At 44.9% G+C, this 25809-nt stretch overlaps 1 protein-coding gene across 1 annotated transcript in view; it reads left to right on the forward strand.

Annotated features, from left to right (window-relative positions):
* The first annotated feature begins 12397 nt into the window (after window positions 1–12397).
* SMAD6 (SMAD family member 6) overlaps window positions 12398–25809 on the forward strand; it is a 77550-nt gene continuing 64138 nt past the window's right edge. Inside the window, exons 1-3 of the mRNA XM_050967576.1 lie at window positions 12398–14550; window positions 22076–22132; window positions 24475–24552. Of these exons, the coding sequence (XP_050823533.1) occupies window positions 13746–14550; window positions 22076–22132; window positions 24475–24552 (940 nt within the window). The 5' untranslated portion in view covers window positions 12398–13745. The remainder of the gene's footprint in view (window positions 14551–22075; window positions 22133–24474; window positions 24553–25809) is intronic.

Consider the following 25809-nt stretch of genomic DNA (forward strand, 5'->3'; position numbering starts at 1 on the left):
TGTGGGGCTAGAGAGCTCGGTTGTGTTGGCAGTTGCGTCTTTCAGGTAACATATAGGTCATGACCTAATCCTGGTGTTTTAGTCAAAACAATTATCTTCCTTCCTAAATTCTTCCTGTCTTAGGCTGTTGTGTGCTGTTAAACAGCTGCTGTGCTCCAGATCAGAGGTGGATGCATTTCGGTGGTGACTGAAAACATCCCATGTGCAGCTGAAAAATGCAATAGTATTGTTCCATTGTATCCATCATATGACTACGGCCTCCTGAGCACCCAGTCTGACAGCTTGCTTTCGGGGCCTTAAATTAATAACAAACCTTCCTCCATCCTCCCTGTCTTTCTCTGTCTCTCTCCGAGTTAATCCTCTTTGGTGTAGAGATGTGTTTAATTAATAGCTATCTACTTATTAATTAAATAAAACTAAACAGATTATTTAAAACCATCAACTTTTATTTAAAGGACATTTAAAAACAGGTAATACACCCATATACATGCTCTTTATGAGAAGCAGGGTGTTCTTGCCACATATTATCAGTATATATAACCTGATGGGCCACGGAAAGCTATTAGTTTTAGTGTTCTTTTAAGTATCTAAAAACTGATAACTATAGGTAAATTTTCAAAGCTTTCTTGGTTCTGTGCAGTTGCCAAAGCACTGTCTGTAGATTCTGCGCCGGAAACATGCTGACCAATGTACTTTGAATAGGGTGGATAAAAGTCAGCTTCCAGGTCTAGGTCAGGTATTGGTGTATGTCCCAGGTAATCATCCACAAAAGATAGGTGAACTTAAATATGTGGGCCAGCACCTCAGCTAGTAGAAATCGGTGTAGCTCCTATTACCTTCAATAGTGCTGTGCCAATGCACACCAGCTGGGGACCTGGCCCCATGGAGGAGTGTTACTCAAATGTTAAGAGAAGCCTTAAAAATGTGTCTCAGCTTGGTGTAGATGCAGAGAGAGATTTGGAAATCCTCAATTAAGAGTCCTGAGAAATAGGATTGGGTTCAACAAGATATGTCCTGTCAGGTGGGAAACTACAGGGATTATCTGACTGATATTGATCTTGCAAAGAGATTTTGCTTTGTCCAGACAGCGAAAGAGAAGTTGATTTCCAGGTCTAGGCATACACCATCTTACAACAATGCCTGAGATTGCATCCTAGTGTGGAGGCAGATTTTTTTTGTTAAAGATGTTCTGGAAAATAAGCCACTGCTTCTGTTCTTTTACAGGGATTTTCTGGAGAGAGATTTCTCTTCCTTGTTTAGCAGTGAAACACTTAATATATGGATACAGCATTCAGATGGGGGATCTCTTTCCACTGGCATAACATGGGCAACAGGATAGACAAGACTCTGCAGAGACTGGAGTGACTTTTGAACGACATCTTCCTTTCTTAGCAGAGTTTATTCCCATTAACACCTAGGATTCTATTGATACCCTGACCTGCCTGGTGTATATTTAAAGATGATGTACCCTCTGTTACACCCATGAGAACCAAGGACTTCCAGGTCAGATCCCTTCCTCCCCACCCCATCTCTTTCCGTGTTCACATACCTCTTTCCTTCCTGATTTGCCTTTGCAGAGCTTGCAAATCAACCAGAAAGTGGAATGATAAGAAATAGAGGTGGCTGACATTTTGACTAAAGGGATGAATTTTTCTGTAAATAGAATTCTCCATACTTTTGATCAGCTCTAATTAGAAGAGACCTGTTCTTTTTAATGAGATTCACATCCCAGTCTGGAAGACCCAAGAAGTTTGGCTAGAGTCCGGGGGAAGCATCTGAGTATCTGCTGCTTGACCAACATGCACATTTGAATGAGCCTTTCACCATTCACTCTAACTTTGATGATCCTCCTTAGTCAGTAACTCAGAATTAATAGTTTTCATTTTCTTAGGAAGTTCAGGGACAGTTTCATCCTCTTCCTTCCCCTGTTCCTGCTGCTCCAAACTTTTCCTCTGTTCCAGCAGCTTTTTGCTGATTGGCATTTTGTGGCATTTCTGCACTGCTCCATTGGAGTTATTATTGGAGATGACTATGAAATAACAGTGCTGCCCTATAAGATCGCTACTGCACCACTGCAGAAAATATTTACCAAAGATGTGGTAAGCGGCTCTTTACTGGAGTGACTGGCGTCTGCTCTGAAATGTACCAGACGCCAGTCACTTCAGCAAAGAGCTGCTGCAACAGAACAAATTGCCCAGGGCAGCAGCTCTAGGAGAGGGAGGAAAGCCAGCAGCCCAGTCCGTCTGTCTTTGTTTTTTCCAAGGGAGAAAAATTATCTTTTTTACAAGCCTGCCGTAGTTGGCTTTGACCAGCTCTTCCCAGAAAATACCAACATAAAGAGAAGAGCAAATTATTGCATAAAAGGGCAGAATACCATTTATATCTGACCTCTCTCAGGTCTGCTTTGATGTTTTGGTCAAGTTATGCTTCCTTTTCATCCCATCGCACCACATTTTTAGCTCACGGGACTACAGTGGCAGCATGGGTGCTCCTCAGCCATTTGCAGCGGAGGGCAAGAGTTTATTAATTAAAATCAATTTTTTTAATTAAAAATTTATTGTTTTTTAATTTGGGGTTGGCATGTTGCCCAATCTGTTTCTAGATCAGGTTTGTGGCAGATACAAAGCCAGAGTGCTTTTGTTACTGTCCAACGTTTCCAAATGGAAAATAACAATCCACAACAATTGTGCCAAAAAAATTAAGGGCCGTTTCAGTACTGTGTGTTATCTGCCTGGAAAAGGCTCCAGAAAGGCAAACTGTTGCCACAGGCTGCTGAATAAATGCTGATAAAAAAGACAAAATACAACGTGTTTGTTATGGGTGGTAGCTTTTATAGAATGTATCCCCATGTGGACACCGGTTGCTGTACTCCCTTTCCGATTTGAACGAAGTGTCTGTTGTCTGTGATATCATCTAACTCCTGTAGTCATAACAGAGCCAGCGGAATTCAAACTGCTCAACCCTCTTGTCTATCTAAAGCTGGAAATATCAAAGAATGGGAGAAATGAAGCTTGAGATGTTGGCTCCGTGGGACTCTTAGTTCATGTGCATACCGCAGACTGGATCAGCATCTTTCCAGTGGGAAGGGCAGCACAGAGCGGTGCTGTCCCTGGAGCAGAGCAGCAGAGCAGGGACTGAATTGTGATTGAGAGTCTCTGCTTCCACCACTGCTCTGCCCTTTTCCCCAGCACAGATTACTGCCTTTTCTGCACTGGCTGTTGTATTGGAAGGATGGAGCCCAGGCTCTGTCTACCTTTGGCAAAGAGAACAAATGCATGAGCACACGGCTACAGTCATGATATGGCCCCATAGCGGTTTGGCGACCCATGAATTCCCTTCACCATATTATCCCTCCTCCAGTGGGGCTTCCTCAGGGTGAACTCTGTGGCCAGAGCCATGCCCCCCGGAAACTGATCACTGCAAATGCCATAGTGATGCTCATTCATTTCCATTGTGTCTGAAATAGGGAGGGAGAAGCAATTTGTTAAAGCTCAGAGAAAGTTTGGTTTGGTTCAGATCAGACCATTTCTTATTTAATACCATTACAAATGCTGGAGGCAAAGCAGGGTTTTGGGTGGAGGCTGACAGCTCATGACCCCCCCCCCATGTAATAACCTCTTGACCCTATGAGGGGTCCCAACCCCCAGTTTGAGACCCCCTGGTCCAGACTAAAAGCAGGCAAGGCTGACTTACCTATGATTCTGACAAGTCTGTTTTAGAGTTCTGTATTGCTGCCCATCACCATCTGTGAACTTCCCCATAACTTCAGTGAAGTGTGGGTGAAGGTGATGGTGAAACGGAGTCCCAACTAGACTCTGTGAGGTCTCTAGTTCTTCACACTGTTCAGGGTACATAAAGCTCTGCTTAGGTTTGGTTTCTCTTGTTCTTCTGACGTTATCTAGCTGTGTTTGCCCATGGGCAGTGTGCTCCTATCATCTGTGATTTTTGTTTTTCATTTTCTGCACCACCAGAAACTGTTAGCTGGGCTATGCCTGTACTTGGTTTCCATATTTCAGTGTCTCTCCTAAAACTGACAGGAGAGCTAAGAACCATCCAACTTCTTATTTCATTTGGAGCACTCAGAGGAGTTTGGGAGTAACATGCAGGAAACATTTAATGCAGATTCTTTTAAAAATCCAAAGACGTCTGTATTCATTACACTAAATGTCTGCTGTGATATTTTGCTGTGCCCTGGCTTTTCCATGTTTTTGATTTAGAGAAGGCCCTGAAGTAGAAGTCCTAATCTTTGAGGACTGCAATTATTTCTGTCTCGGGGGATTGGGACCTCATTTGATGCTGGCAGAAAATGACATGACCCAGGCTGTGAATTTGGCCTCTTTAAAATCAGCCTGAGTTTTCCATCTGGGTTACAATCTATCCTTTTTGACAATACCAGAGACGAATACTTGCTGGAATATATACTATCTGACTTGTATAGTAAAGATGTATTTCTAATTGTCCAGTATTTCAAGGGAGGAGGATGGCAAGTGTTTTAAGGTAGCCACTCATTATTTATGATCACTGCTGTGATCATTCATTTCTTGCTGGACTGTGAAATTATACCATGAGATACGGGGGCTAAAAATATTATTTTGGCTGCGTTATGAGAGTGTCCGAGTCAAAGACATTTGAGGGGACAGTAGGCCAGACAATGAACCATATTCTTAGCTCTCTGCTGGCTGCAGATTGGAGTCTCTGTTGTTTTTCTTCTTCTGCCCACAGCTATGTACTGAATAGGGACTGAAAATTTTTGCAGCACTAAGAAATTTTCTTCCAGGAGCAAAAGGGAAAGAAAGAAAGGGGGGCTGGAGAGAGAGAATGGAGAAAACCAGTGAGGAGGAGGAGGAATGATAGCCACGAATCAGTAGAATGGAAGAGAGCAGAGAGGAAATCTATTGCGAAAAGCATCTTTATCTGCTGCTTGGGGGTTGCAATATGCCCGTTGCTGTCAGGCCCTGAGGCTGTGGTCCCTAATGAAGACTGTACATGCTGAAATGCTACTACAGCCCTGAAAAGGCTGGCCCCACCCACAGCTGATACTCAGGGGATGGGCTTTGAAAGGCCTGGAAACTCAGCAAAGTTTGTCTTGTCAAGTTTCCATTAACTCTTCCCCATACCCAGTGCCTTGTTCTCCTGCTGGTGGGCGCATGAGGGTAGTAGAAGAAGTAGAGGGGGAGGCCTCCCAGGACCCACAAAGGCCCTGGATTTGCAGGGAAAATACTTGTTCTCCCCTTTGTGCCTCTTTGCTCCCTACCTGCTCTCCTAGCAGCATCGAGGCCAGTGGGCAAGCAACTGACACCTGCCCAAGAGCCTGTCCCAGGGAGGAGGACTCCGGTGTGGAGAGAGGGAGCCTGGCCTAATACTCTTGGAAGCAGTACTATTAGGTGCAGATGTATTCTTGCTCTCACCTAAGGCATGGGTTGTCGCTCGGGGGGCTCGCAGAGTCGCACCCGTCCTGCCCTTCCCAAATTGCTAAATGGGAAAGGGGCTCCCGACTAGGTGGGAGGGGAGTTCTGCCACAGAAAGGGTTGGGAACCACTGGTCTAAGGCATTTGTAATGCACCCATCCCTGCAGCATCTAGGGCCCAGTCCCTCACAGGGACTTAGGGGTCTAACTCGCTGAGAAGGGCAGGCTTCCGACACTCCCCTCTCCTTGACACCTGCTGTTGGCTGGCTCAGGCAGTTCCCTGCCTAACACGCTGGGGCAGTATACAAATTTATCCCGGGGTGGGGGTAGATACTTCTGTAGTATCAGAGCACCTTTACAATCTTTAATGTAACACTCTCCCAACACCCCCAGGCATCATCCCCATGTTACAAACTGGGACATGGAGAGAGACGAAGTCCAGAGGCGGCTTTAGGGATTTTGCCGCCCCAAGCACGGCAGGCAGGCTGCCTCCGACGTTTTGTCTGCGCAGGGTCCGCTGGTCCTGCGGCTTCGGCGGACCTCTTGCAGGTGTGGGACCAGCAGACCCTCTGCAGGCACACCTGCGGGAGGTCCACCGAAGCCGCAGGACCAGCGGACCCTCTGCAGGCAAGCCGCCGGAGGCAGCCTCCCAGCCACCCTCGCAGCACCGGCAAAGCGCCCTCCGTGGCTTGCCGCCCCAAGCACGCGCTTGGCGTGCTGGTGCCTGGAGCTGCCCCTGGTGAAGTCCCACAGCCAAGGTCGCACAGGAAGTCTGTGGCAGAGCAGGAAATTGAATTCAATTGAGGTAAACGCACTAGCCATTCTGCCCCCTTCCTCTTCCACTGCTTAGATCCCACAAACCCCAGTCTCTGGGATCCCTGGCTGAGGGACTGCTGCAGGGTCAGGAAGGAAGGGGAGCAGGAGGCACAGATGACTTCTCTCTTCCATGTCCACCTCCCCGCCTCTGATCTTCATGTTTATATTCTACTGGCTGGCAGGGTGTGAGCTCTCTGGGTCTTCCTGGGGAACCTTTGGCGAGTCACTGGAGGATGGAAGTTCGGTTTCCCAAAGAAATTCAAGATTTCTAAATTTGGTTTGGTTCCAAATTGGAACCCCTGAATTTTAAAATTCCTCACAAAGCAGAAGGCCAGGCATTTTGTGTATGGGGATGATTGAAACGTTCTGTTTCCATTTTGACATTTTAAATTTTATATTATATAATATAGTACAAAAGCTAAACAATTCAAAACAAAATCATTTAAAATGAAAAATCAAAATGCTCCAGTCAGAAAATGTCAAACCAGGATGTTTCAGCAAGGTCAGAACTTTTTTTTCCTCTGATATTCTTCCTAAACAAAATCCAGGCAAAAGCAACCCAATTTCACAAGACTTTGATTTCAAAGGAATCGCATCTTCTGAAGGAATAAGATTCTGCTGAAATTTCTCAAACCAACTCTACAAGTCACTGACACTGGCAGTGACTCAATTCCTCATATGTCAAAGAGGGATGATAATTCTTCTTTTCTCCTAGCCTTTGTCTGTCTTGTCCATTGAGGCTGTAAACTCTTTGAGGGACTGTCTAGACTCTTACCACATGTAAGTACAGCACCCTGCCCTATGGGGCTTGATCGGAGTTCAGCCCTCCAGGGACTACTGCAATACAAAAAATATCATATCAAAATACAGGGATTTTTTAAAAATGTGAATGTTAATTATTCAGATTATTTTTAAATCTCTTCTTATCCGTTAGTTTAACTCAGTTTAAAGCCTTTTAAATATACTGAAGGTATAAAATCTAGAAAATTACCAGATTTTTTTTTATTAAAAGAATAAAATAAAATGGTCCCTATATACAGGATTTGACCTCAGTTTCCCCTTATGCTGGCGTGGCGACCACTGCAGGTCTGTGCTCTGTCTGCCATCTCCCCGCATAATGCATCTGCATCCTGGCTCTCTCTGGGCAGGAGAAACAGGCTGATTCATTCCCCTGTCTTTGGGGCCACTTATGGTCCTTCTAGGCTTTAGAGGATTTGACCTTGTACAGTACCTGTGGGCAGAATTAAGAAAAGGATCCATTTTAGGTAACTGGCAAACTTTTAAAACCTTCTAATGCTTTATCCAGCTTTTATTATGAGGCCTATATGACAAGCTCAAGAGCATCTCACAAGAATGTTTGCTGTTATAAGAGGCAAAGGAAATGCAGTGAAATAACACACCGCTATTAATTACTAAAAATCCTTTAATAACCAACATTATTATAAATTATATGCACATTATGACAAGTACAATTGAGGTCTCTGTTTTTCGTGCTCCATTTTAGAGTGCCAAACAATGTGATCTTGTTGGGGGGAAAAAAAATGAAATAGATGGCACAACTAGTCAAATTGGGACTCCTATGTTGCATACCTGTGCTTACAATGATAGCAGGCCTTAGTTATTATCTTGAAGGCTCCATTGTTCTTTGAGCTATAGTGCATGCAGGATGATTATACACTGTTGAGAAGCATAATACTTTGCCTGCCAAAACAATAACAGGTCCGTTACTTAAATGAGGTACTATTTCAGGTTTTAATATTTAGATGCCACTAGTAATTGCACATTTGTAACAGTCTAATTTGGGCACCAGTTTGCAATGCTGATATTAGAAAGAAAAGAGTTGGCGAATTTTTAAAGGCATTGGACTCCATCAAGTTCTGACCTATAAAAAAGCATGAATTCTGAATAACTAGAGGCTGGGTATGGGTCTAAAGCCCTTGGATCTCAGAAGTCCTGAATTCTGCTTGCAGTTATGAAACTGACTTCCTCTGTGATCTTAGCAAATCCTGTAACCTCTGCCCTGGTTTCCCATTGCAAAATGAGGATAATACGTACCTGCCTCTGTGGGGCATTGGCTAATATTTGTAAACTGCTTTGAAGCATTAGATAAGTGCAAAGTGTTGCAGATCACTACTGAGCAAGGAGGCATCCTAGTATTATCATGGTCTGTCACATGACACAATTTCCATGCCTAGTGAGTGAAAATTCAAATGAGATTCCTTGATTCACTCCCAACCGGATTTCTGCATAGAAACCTAGTGGGTCTGCTGGGGACAGTACTGCAGAGAATAGCTAATCCCCTGCTCTTCCCCCTAAAGCCCTGAAAACCCTACGGAGGTGGAGAGAGGTTTGAGTGGAGAGGGATGCAGAGAGACCCCGGGTGCATGCACACACATGGAACTGATGCCCTGGCTTCGTATTCGTTATATGAGGTAGCAGTGTAGTTCGAATACAGTGCTGGAATGACCAACAGAAACAAATTGGATTTATTACAGGGCTAAGTGCAGTGAGTTATCAAAGGCAACTGTCTTCTTTCACACACAGTATATAACAGTCACACAGCTAGCTGCTAATAGGGATCTCCAAGTGTTTCCACTCGACATGATGAATTCTCCTCTCTACCCCTTTTTAGTTTGTCTTCTCAAGCCATGGAAGCGTAAGTTGGAAAACTGAACAAGTACTGGTCAAGGAATCTGCCCTTTGGAGCCTTGGGTGTCAGAAAGCAGCCAGAGATGTGTCAGGTAAACTCTTTAGGGGCAGGGACTGTCTTTTTGTTCTGTGTGTGTACAGCCCTTAGCACACTGGGGTCCATGACTGGGGCTCCTAGGAGTTATGGTCAGACAAAGAATAAATAATGACAATCAGAAGGTAGCATTTAATTTTTTGTCATGGAAGTGACATAGGAGGGTTCATCACTTGGAGCCAAACTGAGCCCTGGGGTAAACAGGAGCAACTAAAATTACGTGGAGGAGTGCCAGCTGATGCCAGGGTGGCATGGTGCCCTATGACTCGAAGGGCCTGTCTATAGTGGGGATGTCTGTACTGATGAAGCTATAATGCAATGCCCAGTATAGGACCACTGCCCCAGTGCCAGCCTGCTATTACAGCTGTGCGGAAAGTTTGCCTCGATGTAGCTACAGCAGAACACACATCCCCATTGCAGACAGGCCCTTAATATGTGTTATTCATTTATATTGATTTAAGATCAGAAAAAGATGCCTATCCCAAGCTCTAGGCACGCTGCCCTCAAGGGAATGTACAAGTCAGAACCACAGAAAACCAAAACAGCTCCAAGTCCCACCCAGCACACCCTAGCAAGGCAGCAAAGTCACATCACCCAAACCAAAATCCCCATTTCCTTCAGTTCCCAAAGGCAACTCCACTTTCCAAGCACTGCCCCACAGCCCGCTTTAAAAAAAAAAAAGAGATGCAGAGCTTGCCCTGCAAGTCAATACATTTGGGCTGATTTGGAATGGAGCGGAAGAGAATTCCAAAGCCAGGGGATTTGTCTCTACATAAATGTAGCTAAACCAGTGCAAACCCCTGTGTGGACACACTAATACTGGTTTAAAATTGGTTATATTAGAATGTACAGGGGCAAGCTAAACTGCTATAGGCCAGCTTTCAATCAGTTTAAGTGTCCTCACAAAGTTGTGCTGATTTAACAAAATCAGTTTAGAATCACAGCTTTGGTTAAAGTCGTGCAACTCTGTTTAGACCAGGCCTAGGCAGAGAGCTGCACCCATAAGACTGTACTGCTGCCTCGAATTGGTCAGGAAACAGAGGAGAGGGAAGAAATCATGAACATTTTCATTTTATTTTATTATTATTTTTGATTGAAATTTCATTTTCATTAAAATGTCCTGACCAGTTCAAACACTGGTTGGGAATGGGGGTAAATTATTAACATGTTTGGTTTGTGTATGTTATCAACAACTTTCAGCTGGTTCTAGGATCAGCGTTAAAGGGTCTCAGAGTCTGTTATACTTGTTGGTTATATTTGTCTCTGATGTATAGCTCTGAATTTCCAAACAATTATTTCGTTAAGCATTTGTGTCTGTGAAAAACCTCCATCCTTAGCTGCAAAACTACCTTGTTTTGATGTTTGAGAATGAAGAGAGAAATGACGACATCGAACTCTTTTACTAACTGTAGCACAATAGAAGATGTTTGGCAAGGCGTTTGGAAGGGTCTCCGGCTACTCAAGAGTGACCTTTCACCACGTCTGCAGCCCTTTATAATATTGTGTTCTGAGAGAGTTACATTGTGAACATCATTCAAGCAGGTGTTCACTACCAGAGAAAAGTTGTCTTACTGTAGCAGCCTCTCCTTTGATATTTACACATTTTTATACATGTCCGTTCCTGGCAAGGTAAACATCAAAATTGTTGTACAATAAAGGTAGCATTTAATATGCGGCAGGTTTGCAGTATCCACTCAGAAATCTCCCCAAAGGGTCGGTTGCCACTTAAAAGTGAAATTCAATGTGACTGGAAAGGTCATACAAATCATAAGTCATATTTTAACTACAATAAGCCCGTCTAGTTTTCAATACACTTTTTTAGTCCTGAGATAATAAGTTCAAGAAAGCACGTTTGTTAGCCACTCAGATGCACGGCAAAGATTATGTTCTAGCAGGAGAAAGCTGCTGCTGCTACTTTTAACAAACTCTAACCTATTAATGGGCGGAATAAATCAATTTCTCTGCCCCAGAAAACATCCTTTCAAGTATTTAACACAAACATCGCGGCTATGAGCTGCCAGAGCCTCCCTCTAGTGGCCTGTCATTGTAAAACAGCTTCATTGTTGTGATCTGTCATAGAGAGACGTACATACAACCTGCTGAAGGGCTCATAATATAGGGTGTCATCTGAATAATTAAATTCGCTGCCCGCTAATAATTAATCTCTCACTAGTATTTTCTAACCCAATATTCATTGTCATTTTACTTGATGCATCTGGCACGTGGGATCTGGGCATTCTAATTAAACTAGAGACAGTGTGTGTGCACAGATCTGTAACATCCAAGATCTAAACCAAAACCTCCTAAATTCCGGGAGACTTATTCCGGAGTGAGGTAGTCAGACTGCCGAGAACTATGCTGAGAGCTACAGGTTTTGAGAGCAAGCTAGCAAGTAACAAATTAAATCTACTCTGCAGCAGATTATAAACAGGAACACCGCCACATGCAAAGGCTTGTGCTGGTGCACGTTTAGATCATGGATCGCTTTTTTTCATTTCAAGTTCCTATACATTATACCATAATATACCAACCAACATAACGTGAATGATGCATAAATACCGCTGAGGACCAATGACGAGAACGGAATTTCTTTCATTCAGTGACAATCTGTGATATGAAGTAGGTTGCTCCAGTTCTCTAGCCCAACCAATCAGCATTTAAGGGGCGAGGCACATTTCTGAAGAGAGCCAATCCTGATTTTACAAGCCTGAACTTTTGCTACCCTGAACAAGTTAATACATCCAGGAGGTGTGTCCCAGTCTCACTGACTCCAGTGGAGGAAACTACATTAACTCTTCATGTGCTGAACTTCTAGCTAGAACATTCACATTTTAGACATGCTTTTCTGACCTAGTTTTCTTAGTGCAATTGTAAAACTGCGCCGTGCTAAGCAGCATCTTAAACCAGAAAACAAAAAGGCCAATTGGAAAAAAAACCCGCCACCCTAGTGGTGAGGTTGTAAATTAATGTTAAAGAGAAAGTTATTTCAAGTGAAATGTTACATGACTGGGTCAAAGTGAAATTGACAGATTAAAGGCTTGGTGATGAATTGCAGAACGATTGATCCAGCACTGCATCTTGGAGTGGCTACTTCAGTAATCCTCGTCCTCCGTAGACGACCAATAATTAATAAATAAACCTAAACAAAAGACCTGACGGTTGTGTATGAGTTACTGTTTATAACATCAATAAAAAGCAGCCTCCTAACTCAACGGTATCCCTGGGAAGCACGTCTTGGAAATACATGTGTATAGGCAGGAACAGAAAACATTTTAACAGAGGTACTTTTTGTTTAAGCTAAAAAGTAGCTTAGCTGTTCTGCAAAGAGAGGGCTCACTTCCTGGGTCGTCGAAGTATTAAAAGACACGTCTTCCCCCCCCCCCGCCGCCCCGCAGTGATGATTAGATCAGTGGGGATTCGCTGTTGGTCCATGCCCATGCATCATCCTCCTGCCTTTGCCAAGCAAGATCAAAGTCGTCTTCAGCCGCCAGTGATTAAGGATGGCATGTGCAAGGCACTGCTTTTTATACAATTAAAAAATGAGGGGTTGTGGATGCTATAAATATGACTTCGCATTTACAAGACCAGATGCGCCACACACCGCACATCACTCCTGACAACAGAGTTCAGCTGAAGAGTTTTCCCTCGACCTGCAAGCACTTTTTTTTAGTCATCAAATTTCCCCTAACGTTTTTGCTCGGGGTCCATCTTTTAGCAAATGGTCACTGTGTGTGTGAAGGGGGGGGTGGCTGTCACGCCGCCGGGGAACGAACATGCCCCCACAAACTCTTCCCCCGTGCCTGCGCCTTTGCAAGGGACGTGTTTTCCTTTAAGAGTTAAGAAACTTGAAACCTTGTTTGCAACAATCAGTGCAGCAGAGAGCCGCCAAAGTGTCTAGACTGGCACATGATGGGAGGCAGCCAATGACTCCAGTTCTCTCCTAGGGGGCCCTGTGTGTGTTTTAGAAGAACAAAAAAGAGAGAGCGAGGGAGAGAGAGGGAGAAGGGGGAAGAAAGAAAGGCTCAGTGCTGTTTAAACAGACCCCATCGCAACACAGCAAGCAGAAGTCACTTTCTGGGGTGGGGGCTGCTCCGGGACCATACTCCAGGCGTTCCAACGTGCAGGATAGTGGATTGGATTTTGTGTGTGTTTTGTTTTCCTTTAATTAAGGATTTCCAGCAGCTCTCTCCGGGATATTTACAGTTTCCATTCATGTGTTGAAACGTGCGTGGGTTTTGTTTTGTTTTTTAAAGGGAAATAACTCCAAGTCTAGGACCTGGTGCAAGTTTACTGATCCAGAGCAGCCGTTTCGGATTTGCCACCTCTCCCCTTTTACTGTTTTAATGGCAAAGAAACACAGTTGATGGGGCTAGTTTTCAAGGAAGGATTTTTGTTTGAGAAGCAGCAGGCGCGTTTGCCTGTGACCCTCTGGCTGCTTTATCTTTGGCTGTAAATTGCTAGTCGATGTAGGGCATCTCCTGAGCGTTTCCCGGGCCAGCCGCTGCAAGAGAGCGTTGGCAGGCGACCCCCAGTGTGCGTCGATGTAGCCCCCCGCGGCGCCTTCTCGGCCCTTTCTTCCTCCCCTCCCTGCAGTCTCCCTCATGTTGCAGCCCTGTTGCAATCTATCGGCGATTAGCTGTGCAAGGCTTTTGCACGGCGCTGCGAGGGCCCTTCGCTCCATGCGTGGTGGCGATCGCGGGGCTTGCGCCGGGGAAGGAGCGGGCATCAAATAAAAACCCAACCCCCCAACCCCCGAAATTACCAGCTCCGAGCTGTCGTATGTTCAGGTCCAAACGCTCAGGTCTTGTGCGGCGACTTTGGAGAAGCCGTGTCATCCCGGACAGGGAAGGGGCAGATGGGAGCTCCAGGCAGAGCCATGACCACGGTGGGGGCACCAGCCGCAGCAAAACCCCGGAGAAAAACCCCTCCTCGGAAATCCGCCCGGTAACCCGCAACCTGGCTAGGGACCCAGCGGAGCTGTGCGCCTGGGAGCCGGGCCAGGAGGGCAGGGGGAGCCCCATGGCGGAGCGGGATGGGCCCCGGGGCGGCCCCGGGCAGCAGGAGGAGGAGGACGGGGAAGAGGAGAGCCCGTGGTGGGCACAGGAGAGCGAATGCAAAACAGTGACTTGCTGCCTCTTCAAGGAGCGGGAGCCGGGCAGCCCCAGGCCCGCGGGCGCCTCCTCCCGGGACAGGGAGCTGCGGTCTTGCGACTTCACGCTGCGAGCCCCCCAGGAGCCCCGCAGCCGGGAGGCCCGGTCCCGGCTCCTGCTGCTGGAGCAGGAGCTCAAGTCCGTCACCTACTCGCTGCTGAAGCGGCTGAAGGAGAGGTCGCTGGACAGCCTGGTGGAGGCGGTGGAGTCCCGAGGGGGGATGCCCAGCGGCTGCGTCCTGGTCTCCCGCACCGAGCTGCGCCTGGGGGGCCAGGCGGCGCCCCCGCAGCTGCTCCTGGGCAAGCTGTTCCGCTGGCCGGACCTGCAGCACCCGGCGGAGCTGAAACCGCTGTGCGAGTGCCAGAGCTTCGGGCTGGCCGATAGCCCCACGGTCTGCTGCAACCCCTACCACTTCAGCAGGCTCTGTGGGCCAGGTAAGGAGCGGCCCCTCCGAGGTCTGGGGGGGTGTCCCCTTGGGGAGCGGGGGTGCTCAGAGACATCCCACCCACCCCGGGCTGGGAGCCCTAAGCAGGCCAGTCCCCAACCCCAGCCTGAGAGCAGAGATTGCGCCCCGTCCAGCTGGGGGGAATGGCACGGAGATAGCCCGACTTCTGAGCAAGGTGTTGGGAAGCCCTCCTCTAAAGCCCCCCTTGGTTTAATCGCTACGTACGATGCAAGTTTGAATGCAGATTGTTGGCCAACCCAGGTGCACCTGGCGGGCTGCAGGGCTGGATCCCTTTTTATTTTTCTCTGCCCTCTTCCACCCCACCCCCAAGAACAATTCTTTGCAGGGTTTTTTGTTTTAACCACGAGCAAAATCTGTCAGATCCGCAATAATTTCCACTTGCATCTGCTGCCCTTTGAGAAGACCTCGATCAGAAATGCCTGTCACTGGTGCATTAAGGATCTAACCATGTCTAGGCGTGAGAGTTAAGGGGAAGATGCAAAGCTGCATAAAGGCCTACGCAAGCCAAAAGCCGTAAAAACCAGAAAATTGGCACCACCACCCTTTTGCTCATAGTTCAGTACCCTGTTTGGATTAGATGGTAGTTTTCTGTGTAGGCAGCCGTCAGGAACTATTCATCCCCAGGAGTTTGTTTTTTCATAAAAGGGAAAGCTGGTCAGATTGGTGAGTTAGGTGTTTCAAACAACCAACACTAAAGTGGGAAGGAATATTTTAGTTCTAGCAACACCAGGAGCATCATTTTCTGTTTTAATTAAGATTATTTGTGCCCTGGTTTAGGTTTAAGATCTAATGCTCTTTGCTTGTATCAGTAGCCCATCGCATACGTTTTTGAAGCCTGTGTTGAAATTTGGCTGTTGATAATTCACAGTGGGAGAGTGTTCCACAGTGCCGTGGCTGGTGTGGGATCTCCAAACCTCTTGCAGTTAAACGCCGTGACACTTTCTGTGTAGCTGTTTAGCCCTAGCCTTGCTGGACTGGGTTTTAGGAAGGTGCAGAACCTTTTCCCGTGTCCACGATATGTTGTACCTGTGTCTGTATGTCAAGTCTGAACCTTCCTCCTGATCCTCCCCGCTTTGGTGTAGTCTATGAATTGCACCATTGTTTCCAAGTGGAGTCAAGGAAACACTCTTAATATGCAGCCAGCCAGTTGATGTTATGAATCGTATTTTTCCAACCATTCAAGGAGTTTGAGAATGCCTCAGTGCGCTGGACCTGTGTGTGCATTTTCAGGCAACCCGGCATAGGCACCCCCCCTGCAGCCTCTGTCTCCCTTCTAGTCTGGCAGAGGCGCTTCTTTCCCTTGTGCAACGGCCAGTAGGAGGCACTAGTGCAGAGAGAGGAAGGCGGCTGCTCTCAGTTGCTGCTGCTAAAATTGTGAGCTCCACAGAAGCCACCCAGGTCACCAGTAATAGGTCTCAGCCCCAGCCCCCCTGCACCCTGCTGGTCTGCACAAGCCACATGACACAACAGGCAAGTGAGTTCTGCTGGCCTGGGGCAAACATGGCAAGCTCTGGTATCTTGCTGGGAGCCGGCTGAGACCCATTTCACCTGCTCTCCTGGTGCTGCTCTGCCTACTTGCTGAGATCTGTTGTTTTTGTCCCCCAGGGGCACAGCTGTCCCATTAGCGTGTGTGTGTTTAGGTAGGGAGGGAGAGGTAGCAGCCAGTTGGGGCAATAGATCCTACACGAGGCAAAACCCATGATGAGTTTGTAGCTTTAATCTGCTCAGTTTGCTGTTCACTTTTAGGCATTACACAGCCGGCCAGGCAGCTCCCCGGAATGAATTAACCCCCAACACTGGCGTTTGCCTGTGTGAGGATGAGGGATTTATAAACCGGGGGGAGGATCAAAGAGGCCCCGGGCTCCCAAAGGTGGAGAAAGTCCCATACCCCCTTCCCGTCACTCCTTTTCGAGTTAGCCCTCCCCAAAGGGAGCCAGCAGCCCCTCTTTCAGAAGGTGGCTGGGCTCTGGCTGCATTGTGCACATAGCTGGCACTTGTTGATGCGTGGCTTGATAAGGCTCTGTGTAATTTCTGTCATTGAGGGAGACAAACTGGACTTTTCCTTGGGCTCCTTCTCCAAACATGCTTTAAAAAGACATCTGAAAGAGTGGCACACCCCCCCCCCCCACACGTCTTTGCCCTCCCCCATTTTGAGACAGCAGGAAAACTTCCAGAGCGGTGTATTTGCTGAGATCAGTGCTTTGCAGATGGCTGTACTCATTTAAAAGGTGCCTGCCTGTTTCATGTCTGTGGATGGACATTTTAAGAAATACTTTAATCACGAATGCAACTGATGTTGTTAAAGCCCCTTCTCCCAAAAGCCCCCATGATCTAGGAATGAACCCCAGTCTCTTTGCCTCCCCATTTGTTATTTTGCTGTAATTATAGTCACAAAATGACTATTATCTAAATCACACTAAAGGAGACACAGCTTTTAAGTGACTTTAGAAGGCAGCCTAGAAAAACAAAGAATACAGGAATTAAACATACAAAAACTTTTCTTTTATTTGGCCCGGCATTATCCCCTTTGAATTGAGATCAGTTTCAAGTTGTGCTTAAAAAGCCCTTTTTTCCTACGGAGGGTCCCCCTCTGCTATTTAGGTGAAGAAGTGGTGATAATATGCAGTTTGCATATTGCTGGCGCCAGTCTGACTAGCTGTTTATCTGACTGACTGGGGATCTGGGCAATTACTGCTGCCTTTCTTAAAGCTGCAGTGACCCCTTTTTTAACTTCTTCCAGCCAGTTTAGGCTTTATGGGTGGGGGAAAGCACATACTCCTTTGTGATAGCTGTTTTAGTGCAACGAAAACCTGGCAGAGTGAACCAAATAGCCCACCCTAAATAATGGAGGTTAGTTATCCATTTTCTGTGTAAAAATACAGGGTGAGAATAGAAGAATGAAAGAGATTCCGAGATGGAAAGTCCTGACCAAAGAAAATTCTTCACTTTCACGTCGTGTGAAGTTTCTTGAGGTTCATTAGCTCTTGCGTAAATGCTGTTTTAGTTTTGTTATGAACAGAAATCCCAAAGGACATTAAATATCATGTTAATGTTCCTTTTTTCTTGGGAAGAGCTTTTATTTTATTTATTTTTCTTGCAAGCAGAAATCCTGTTTCGCTCTGTGCCATTTTTTTGGTAAGAAACAACTGTATTTTATGCAGAGAACTAATGCAGTGCTTTCCCCAGAAAATTATTGGGTCCCTGAACCTGAAATCACATTTTAATTGTAGCAGATGTGCATTTACATTTACCTTAGAGAAGGCTACACCTGTAGAAATTTACAAGTTCCTTTTTTATGTAAAAGCTTTCCAAACAATGTAGAATTAAAACCACAAAGAAACAGCACAGGTCTTAACTGTCTTTTTTTTATCATTTTCATACTTCCAGTTTGTGCTGGGACCCACCCACTTGGGACTGGATTTTGCTCCCCTTGAGGGCAATCTGGAAATGAGAATCAGTAAGAGTTGGATCTGGCCTTGATGCCCTTTCTTCAATCATGTCTATCTGCCTACTCTAGATTCTGTTGTGTGTGTTCACATCACCATCGTATACCCAACCCTTTATCACTAGGTTTACAGTGTATAACTAGCAGAAGAGTGTGAAAATGCTATCTGTGTTGTGACAGAGGAAATCCAGTGCAGTGATAGGTCTGTTTTTAGAATATAAGAAGTACATTTTGCAGACACAACTAATGCAATTAGATCCCATTCCTTCAGAATCACCACAATCTGGAATGTTGGCTCCTTTTTTTTGTTCTTTGAAGCTCTTAAATACTTGGGAGAAAGTGGTCTTGGCTATGCAGAGCCTGTGTAAGATAATTGTGAGTAAGATAATTGTGTGCTCTTGTTTTATTATGGTTACTGGTGCTCATTTCAAGATGTGGGACCTTTCCTCTCTGCAGAAGCAGTATATGATTGCAATCCAAATCAAAACCATCACGCTGTGGAGATTGAGGTTATTTTTAATAAAGTAATCCAAACTGAGCTGCAGATAGGTTAGGAAGTCATTGTCTTGCCAACACCGTTTGTTTTCAGGTCACTGAAGAAAACTGGAGAACACACGCTAATCTCAATAATCTGGGGGCCAAGTCAGGCCACTGAATTTTAAGCAGAACTCCTCATTGAAGCCAGTGGGAATGTCTGCTTAACAGGAATTAACTGATATGACCCTGCCAACAGCACTTGGCTCTCACTTTTTAGAATGTCATATAACAAAAAAACGAACATAAGAATGACCCTTGTGGGTCAGTTTATCAAGTGATCCATCCCCTGTCATGCAGTCCAAGCTTCTGGCAGTCAGAGGTTTAGGGACACCTAGAGCATGAGGCTCTGTCCCTGACTATCTTGGCGGATAGCCCTTAATGGACCTTTGTGAACTTATCTAATTCTTTTGTGAACCCAGTTATACTTTTGACCATCACAACATCGGCAGCGAGTCCCACAGGTTGACTGTGCATCACATGAAGAAAAACTTCCTTTGTTTTTAAACCTCTTCTCTATTAATTTAGATGGATAACCCCTAATTCTTATGTTATGTGAATGGGTAAGTAACACCCAGTTTCTCCTCACCATTCATGATTTTATAAACTTCTATCGTATCCCCCATTAGTCTTCTCTTTTCTAAGCTGAACAGTGCCAGTCTTTTTAATCCTCCAATGGATGCTGTTCCATACCCCTAGTCATTTTTGTTGCCCATCTCTGTAACTTTTCCAATTCTAATATATTTTTTGAGATGGATTGACCAGAAGTGCACGCAGTATTCAAGGTGTGGATGTACCATGGATTTATATAATGTCATCATGATATTTTCTATCCTTGTCCTAATGGTTCCTCACATTCTGTTCGCTTTTTTGGTTGCGCTGCACGTTGGGCAGATGTTTCCAGAGAACTACCCACAATGACTCCAGGATCTCTTTCTTGAGCAGTAACACCTAGTTTAAACCCCATCCTTTTGTCTGGGTGGTTGGGATTATGTTTTCCAGTGTGCTTTACTTTGCATTTATCAACACTGAAGTTCATCTGCCATTTTGTTGCCCCAGTCACTCAGTTTTACGAGAGCCCTTTGTAATTCTTTGCAGTCTGCTTTGGACCTAACTATCTTGAGTAATTTTATATTATCTGACCTCATTGTTTACCCTTTTTTCCAGATCACTTATGAATATGTTGAACAGCACTGGTCCCACTGCAGATCCTTGGGGGCCCCTGCTATTTACCTCTCTCCGCTGTGAAAACTGACCATTTATTCCTGGCCTTTGTTTTGTATCTTTTAACTAGTTACTGATCCGTTAGAGGGACTTCTCTCTGACCCCATGACTGCTTACTTTGTGTAAGAGCCTTTTGTGAAGGACCTTGTCAAAACTTTCTAAAGGTCCAAGTACACCTACTGGATCATGCTTGTCCACATGTTTGTTGACCCCTCAAAGAATTCAGATAGATTGGCAAGCCATGAGTTCCTTTAATAAAAGCCACGTTGACTCTTCTCCAACATATTGTGTTTGACAATTCTGTTCTTTACTATAGTTTCAACCAATTTGCCTGGTGCTGATGTTAGGCTTACCTGCCTGTAATTGTCAGGATCGCCTCTGGAGCCTTTTTTAAAAATACACATTATATTAACTGTCCTCCAGCCATCTGGTACAGAGGCTGTTTTAAGTGATAGGTTAAATATCACAGTTAATAGTTCTGTGTTTTCATGTCTGAATTCCTTCAGAACTCTTGGGTGAATCCCATCCGGCTGTGTTGACTTACTGCTGTTTAATGGATCAATTTATTTCAAAACTTCCTCTATTGACACCTTGGTCTGGGACAGGTCCTCAATTTGTCACCTAAAAAGAAAGGCTCAGATGTGGGAATCTCCTTCACATCCTCTGCGGTGTAAAGAATTCATTTAGCTTCTCTGCAATGGCCTTGTCTTCCTTGAGTGCTCGTTGAGCATTTCCTCTTCCAGTGGCCCCACTGATTGTTGGCAGGCTTCCTGATTCTGATGTACTTAAAAATAATTTTGCTGTTAGTTTTTATGTCTTTTGCTAGCTGTTCTTCAAATTCTTTTTGGCCTGTCTGATTGTGCTTTTACACGTTACTTGCCAGAGTTTATGTTCCTTTGTATTTTCCTCAGTAGGATCTGACTTACAATTTTTAAAAGAATTTTTTTTTGCTCTGTTGTTTAGCCATGGTAGCAATTTCTGTGGTCCTCTGGTGTTTAGGTTTGGGGTATACGTATAGTTTGACTCTCCTGTGGTGTTTTTAAAAAATGTCCATGCAGTTTGCAGGCATTTAACACCTGTGACTGTTCCTTTTAATTTCTTTTTAACTAGCCTCCTTGTTTTTGTGTAATTCCCCTTTTTGAAGTTAAATGTGGTGTGTTTCTTTGGTATTTTCCTCCCTACAAGGATGTTAAATTAAATTACATGATGGTTGCTGTTACCATGACGTTCAGCTCTGTTCACCTCCTGGACCACATCCTGTGTGCCACTTAGGACTGAATCAAGGCTTGCCCCTCGTGGGTTCCAGAACTAGCTGCTCCAAAAAGCAATCATTAATGTGTCTAAAAATGTTATCTTTTCATTCAGTCCTGAGGTGACAGTCAATATGGAGATAATTGAAATCCCCCATCATTGGGTTTTCTCTTTTTGTAGCCTCTCTAATCCTTGTGAGCATTTCACAGTCACCGTCACCATCTCGGTCAGGTGGTAGATAGAATATTCCTACTGCTTTACTCTCATTATTCAAGCCTGATCTATTAAAGAAAAGTCTGACCAATTAAAGGGCATTATCGTACAACATAGATAAGGACTACTCAAGAGTAGTCCTTATCTATGCAAGTGGTCCAAGAGCTACGTAGGTGGCCCTGATTCAAAAAAGCATTTAAGCACATGCTCAACTTTAAGTCAACTGTCAGTAGATCATGCCATTATGGTAGGCTATTACTACTGACCTTTTATTCTATCTAGGACGTTATAGGGACTGACCTAAGTTGCGTAATTGGGTTTACTGGATTTATGTTGCTGTGAATGAGATCAGAATCTGGTCATAATGTTTTCTTTTATGTCCTAAGATAGTGTCTTTTTATTTATGCTATGCAGTTTCTTAGTCTTTGACACAATATCCAGCGAATTCTTGGTAAACCCATGTTTATGTTTTGAAACAGGACTATTTTAGACAGATGACCTGGTGATAAAAGCCAAGCATTTCAAAAGGGACTGATGATTTTGGGTAACTGGATTTTTGGAGATGCCCTAACCTAAAGGCGCCTCATTTCCAAAGGGTGGGTGCTCAGCACTTTTGGAAATCCCTTAGAGGTGTGTTAAATTGGGCCCCAAAAACCACCAGCAGCTTTTGAAATATCTTGGCCAAGAGTTATTTGCATATGACTTTTCTGCCATGTTATAAATGGGAATTTACCTTACCACCAAAATATTACTTCCTAGGAGGGAAAACTTGAGGGTTTGAACTTTTAACCTAATATAGCACTAATATGAGGTCTTATTTTTCCAGAATCTCCCCCGCCTCCTTATTCTCGGCTGTCTCCTCATGATGAGCAAAAGCCACTGGGTAAGTATTTTCTCTTTACAGACTCTTAGGACATTCACAGTTCATAACCAAAACGTTGTATTATTTTCTACTGGGGTCATTTCCAGCCTGGTGTGTAAGGCAAATGTCGAAATGGAGGAAAGTGGAGGTCATCACTAATTCTGAACAAGCATCAGCTGACAAATTATCAGAAATACATGAATAAAAATAAAATATTCTATGTGTTTTATTATCATATCTTTATTACCAATGGTTTTATATATTAATACACACTCTTTGCTACATCTGTATTTTTCAGAATAATCTGCATTCAGGTGAAACACTGTCATTAGTAATGAAGATGTAATGGCTGGTTATCAGACTTAATTTTTTATTGGATACTAGATTGGATTGCAGACTAGAGTAGGGGGTCAGAACTCCTGGGATCTATCCCCAGCTCTGTAACTGTCCTGCTTCTCTGACCTGGGGCCTAGCACCCTGTAAAATAGGGAAGATTATACTTTCACTGTAAAGTTCTTTAAGATCTTGAGACGAAGAGTGCTACGTAAGAGCTAAGCATTATTAGTATAGTGTTTATTAAACTGAGACACAAGTTATTTAAGCTCCATACTGTAAAACATTTGAATGGAATTTCATTTTTTCCAATGAATTATTCCGACTTTTAAAAGTATCATTGAAATAAATCTGGTCACAGTGAGGCATAAAATGTGACCTACTTTAAAATTGGCAAAATTCAATAGCAAATGCCTTCCAAAGCATATATTCCCTTAGTAGATGGCTGTGCCAAATTCTGCCCTGGCTTTCACAGTATCCAGGTAAATAGGAAGTAACAAGTGCACCTCAAAGGGGGGAAGTTGATGTGTTTTTTTTGAGAGACTCTGTAGGCAATGGGCCAGATTCTTCCAGTGATAGTCACTTTGAGTGGTATCTTATCCCTCCAGTTCTCCCCTGGTCAGTAATGCTGGTTCACAAAAGAGGAAGTACACAAAGAGAGAGACATGTTCATCACAGAGCTGTTGGAATCACAGAGGGGGCAGGATGAGGAAACATTCAGAATTTGCCAAATAGATAAGGACACACTTGGCAAATACATTACTCTGAGGTCTCTAAGGGGTTTAGAGAGGTGCACCCAGGAACACCAGATGAGGAGTTGTGGGATCGTACAGGAGGTAGAGTCAGACCCAAAGGACTGAGTAAAGATTTCAAAATGGCGCCTTTGATCTTTTCCAAAAACCCCAGAACAAGCTAACGAGAAAACCGAGCAACCAAAAAAATCCCAACAGAAGCCAAAGGCTGGACCATGGCATGCGCAGTGCAACTATGCAGAGGCCTAATGGGAAAGGAGAACCTCCTTTACACCCTTTGCACAGGCTATTCAGATCTTGGGCCGGGCTGTGCAGGAGCACATGGGTGTTGTGCGCCTGGTACTCTCTACATCAGTGGTGGGCAACCTGCGGCCCATGGGCTGCACACAGCCCAACAGCAACTTACCCTGATGGGCTGCAGGTTGCCCACCACTGCTCTACATCCTGGAGCAGGTAGGCAGGAAGGGGTGGGCAGCCCCAGAGCAAGAGAATTAGGGAGGGAGCTGTGTCCTGGCAGGGTGTTTCTGAGTCACCGTGCTTCCTGGGAATACACTTGGGGCGGTGCAGTGCATTTGCCACCCCTTGCTGAGAGGCACAATCTCACCCGGAGAAGTCACTCACAGTGTTTTTTGCAGTTGAGGATAGTATGTGTCATGGCTAATGGTTCACACCAGAGGTCCAGCCATACGAGTGTCCCGGAAAATGAAAGGGCTGGTCGTCTAAGTTGACATTACGTAAGAAAAATAAGCTCAAAATTAATTCCTTTTAGAAGCTACTTGTGCTGCCGGTATGGAAAACAGTGAGATGTACTTTATTTGACTGAAAAAATAATCTGTGAGCAAACATTTGAGCGCTTAATTAAAGGGGCAAGCAAGAGAGAATAACAAGGACTCTTAACTTGTTAAAACAAAGTTTCCTTAGCTTCAGCAAAGAGGAAGGAAGGAAAGAAGCAAGAATAAACAGCTTCAAGAATTTTAATGGTGATAATTAAGTATAGTAACTATGAATTGTTTAGAGGCTTAACGTAACTTTATCCAGTATGCACCAAGTTTCTACTTGTTTAATCAACTGAACTGTAGTTATTTTTGTGGTCGAAGCAATTGAAACTTTTCATTTTTGCATGTCAGAGAAGAGAAGTTAAGCACTTACTTTCTGCCCTGAGTCAGCAGTAGTTTCACTCTGGAAGGTGTGGGCAGGCAAAGTGGCACAGTATGTCCGTGAGCGGGTGCACAGCGCTCGTGGCACAAAAGTACTAAATGTTCTCCTTCTGTTTTCCAGATCTATCAGATTCCACGTTGTCTTACACTGAAACAGAGGCTACTAACTCACCAAACACCACCCCTGGAGAATTCTCAGGTTGGCAGATGTTAACACAGCAGCAGTTGAATGGTTATTGTGTTGGAGCTGTACTTGCTGGTTTTAGCAGAAAAGCAGAATTAAATTTAGTTCTGTATGTGAGATTCTCAGGGAAAACAGAAAAAAATCGAAGGGGCTGTTCAAGTTGATTGGTTGAATAGAGTAATTCGCAAACTCCAAGCTGTATTAAAATGTTGTTAATTGTCTGACGCATGCTTGGAAAAGCAAGGAGATTGGGAGTTAGGGCAAGAACTCCATTCCTGCTGGGGAGGGTGATAAAATCACCCACTGTTAAAAGATCCTACTCAAACCTTGACACAGGAGGGTGAGTTAAGAGTGGTCTCAAGTGCCAGATATTTTATAATAAAAAGAATGAACGGGCAGTTCAGATTTAATGGAGTTTTTTATACTGTCCCTGGTGAATATTTACAGCATGAATTAATTGTTGTGTTTCAGGATTTAGTGTGCAAATGCTTGCTCAGGTGAGCAGAATTTACTATCCCGTACAGTCCTGTTGAAGCCAGTGAGCAAGAGTTTGCAAAATCAGGCCCATAGGCCATTCTTCTGGAATTGGCTGTCCACCATCTGTACAGAACCTCATTGATTTTAATGAGGCTTCATGTAGGCCGAGAGATTGACTCGCTGGCAAGACTTGGAGACTTGGAGACTTAGATTGTAAGCTGCTTTGGACAGGAACCAGGGTGCAATTCCATGTAATTCATCCCTGGTGTAACTCCACTTACTGCAGTGGAGTGGTGGGTCACGCTATTCTTTCAGCTTGTAAATCTGGGGTGGGAGGAGCACTGTTCACAGGCTCAGACCTAGTTTTCATGCCAACGATGACGTATTACAGCTGATGGTGAATCTCAGACAGCAGGGATAAAACGTTGGTGGAATGGCTGGCGAACCTTTCATGTTCTACCAATGGCACATGCACTGATGTAGCGAGCGTCCTTTGAGTGTTCTTTTGTAACAGTTCACAGAATCATAGAATTCATGTCTCCCCGCCGCCCTTTAAATGCCCTCACTCTGGCCCCACCACTGGAGCTGTGGGCGGGATTTAAAGGGGTCCCCCGGGCTTCCTGCCGTGGTGGGGAGCCCGGTGGAGCCCTTTAAATGCCCTCCCTGGCCCCACTATCAGAGCTGCGAGCGGGATTTAAAGGGTTCCGCCAGGCTTCCTGCCGTGGTGGGGAGCCCAGAGGAGCCCTTTAAATCCCACCCGCAGCTTTGGCAGCTGGGCTGGGGCTGGCATTTAAA

The sequence above is a fragment of the Gopherus flavomarginatus genome, chromosome 9 (genome assembly GCF_025201925.1).
Source record: "Gopherus flavomarginatus isolate rGopFla2 chromosome 9, rGopFla2.mat.asm, whole genome shotgun sequence".
NCBI lineage: Eukaryota > Metazoa > Chordata > Testudines > Testudinidae > Gopherus > Gopherus flavomarginatus.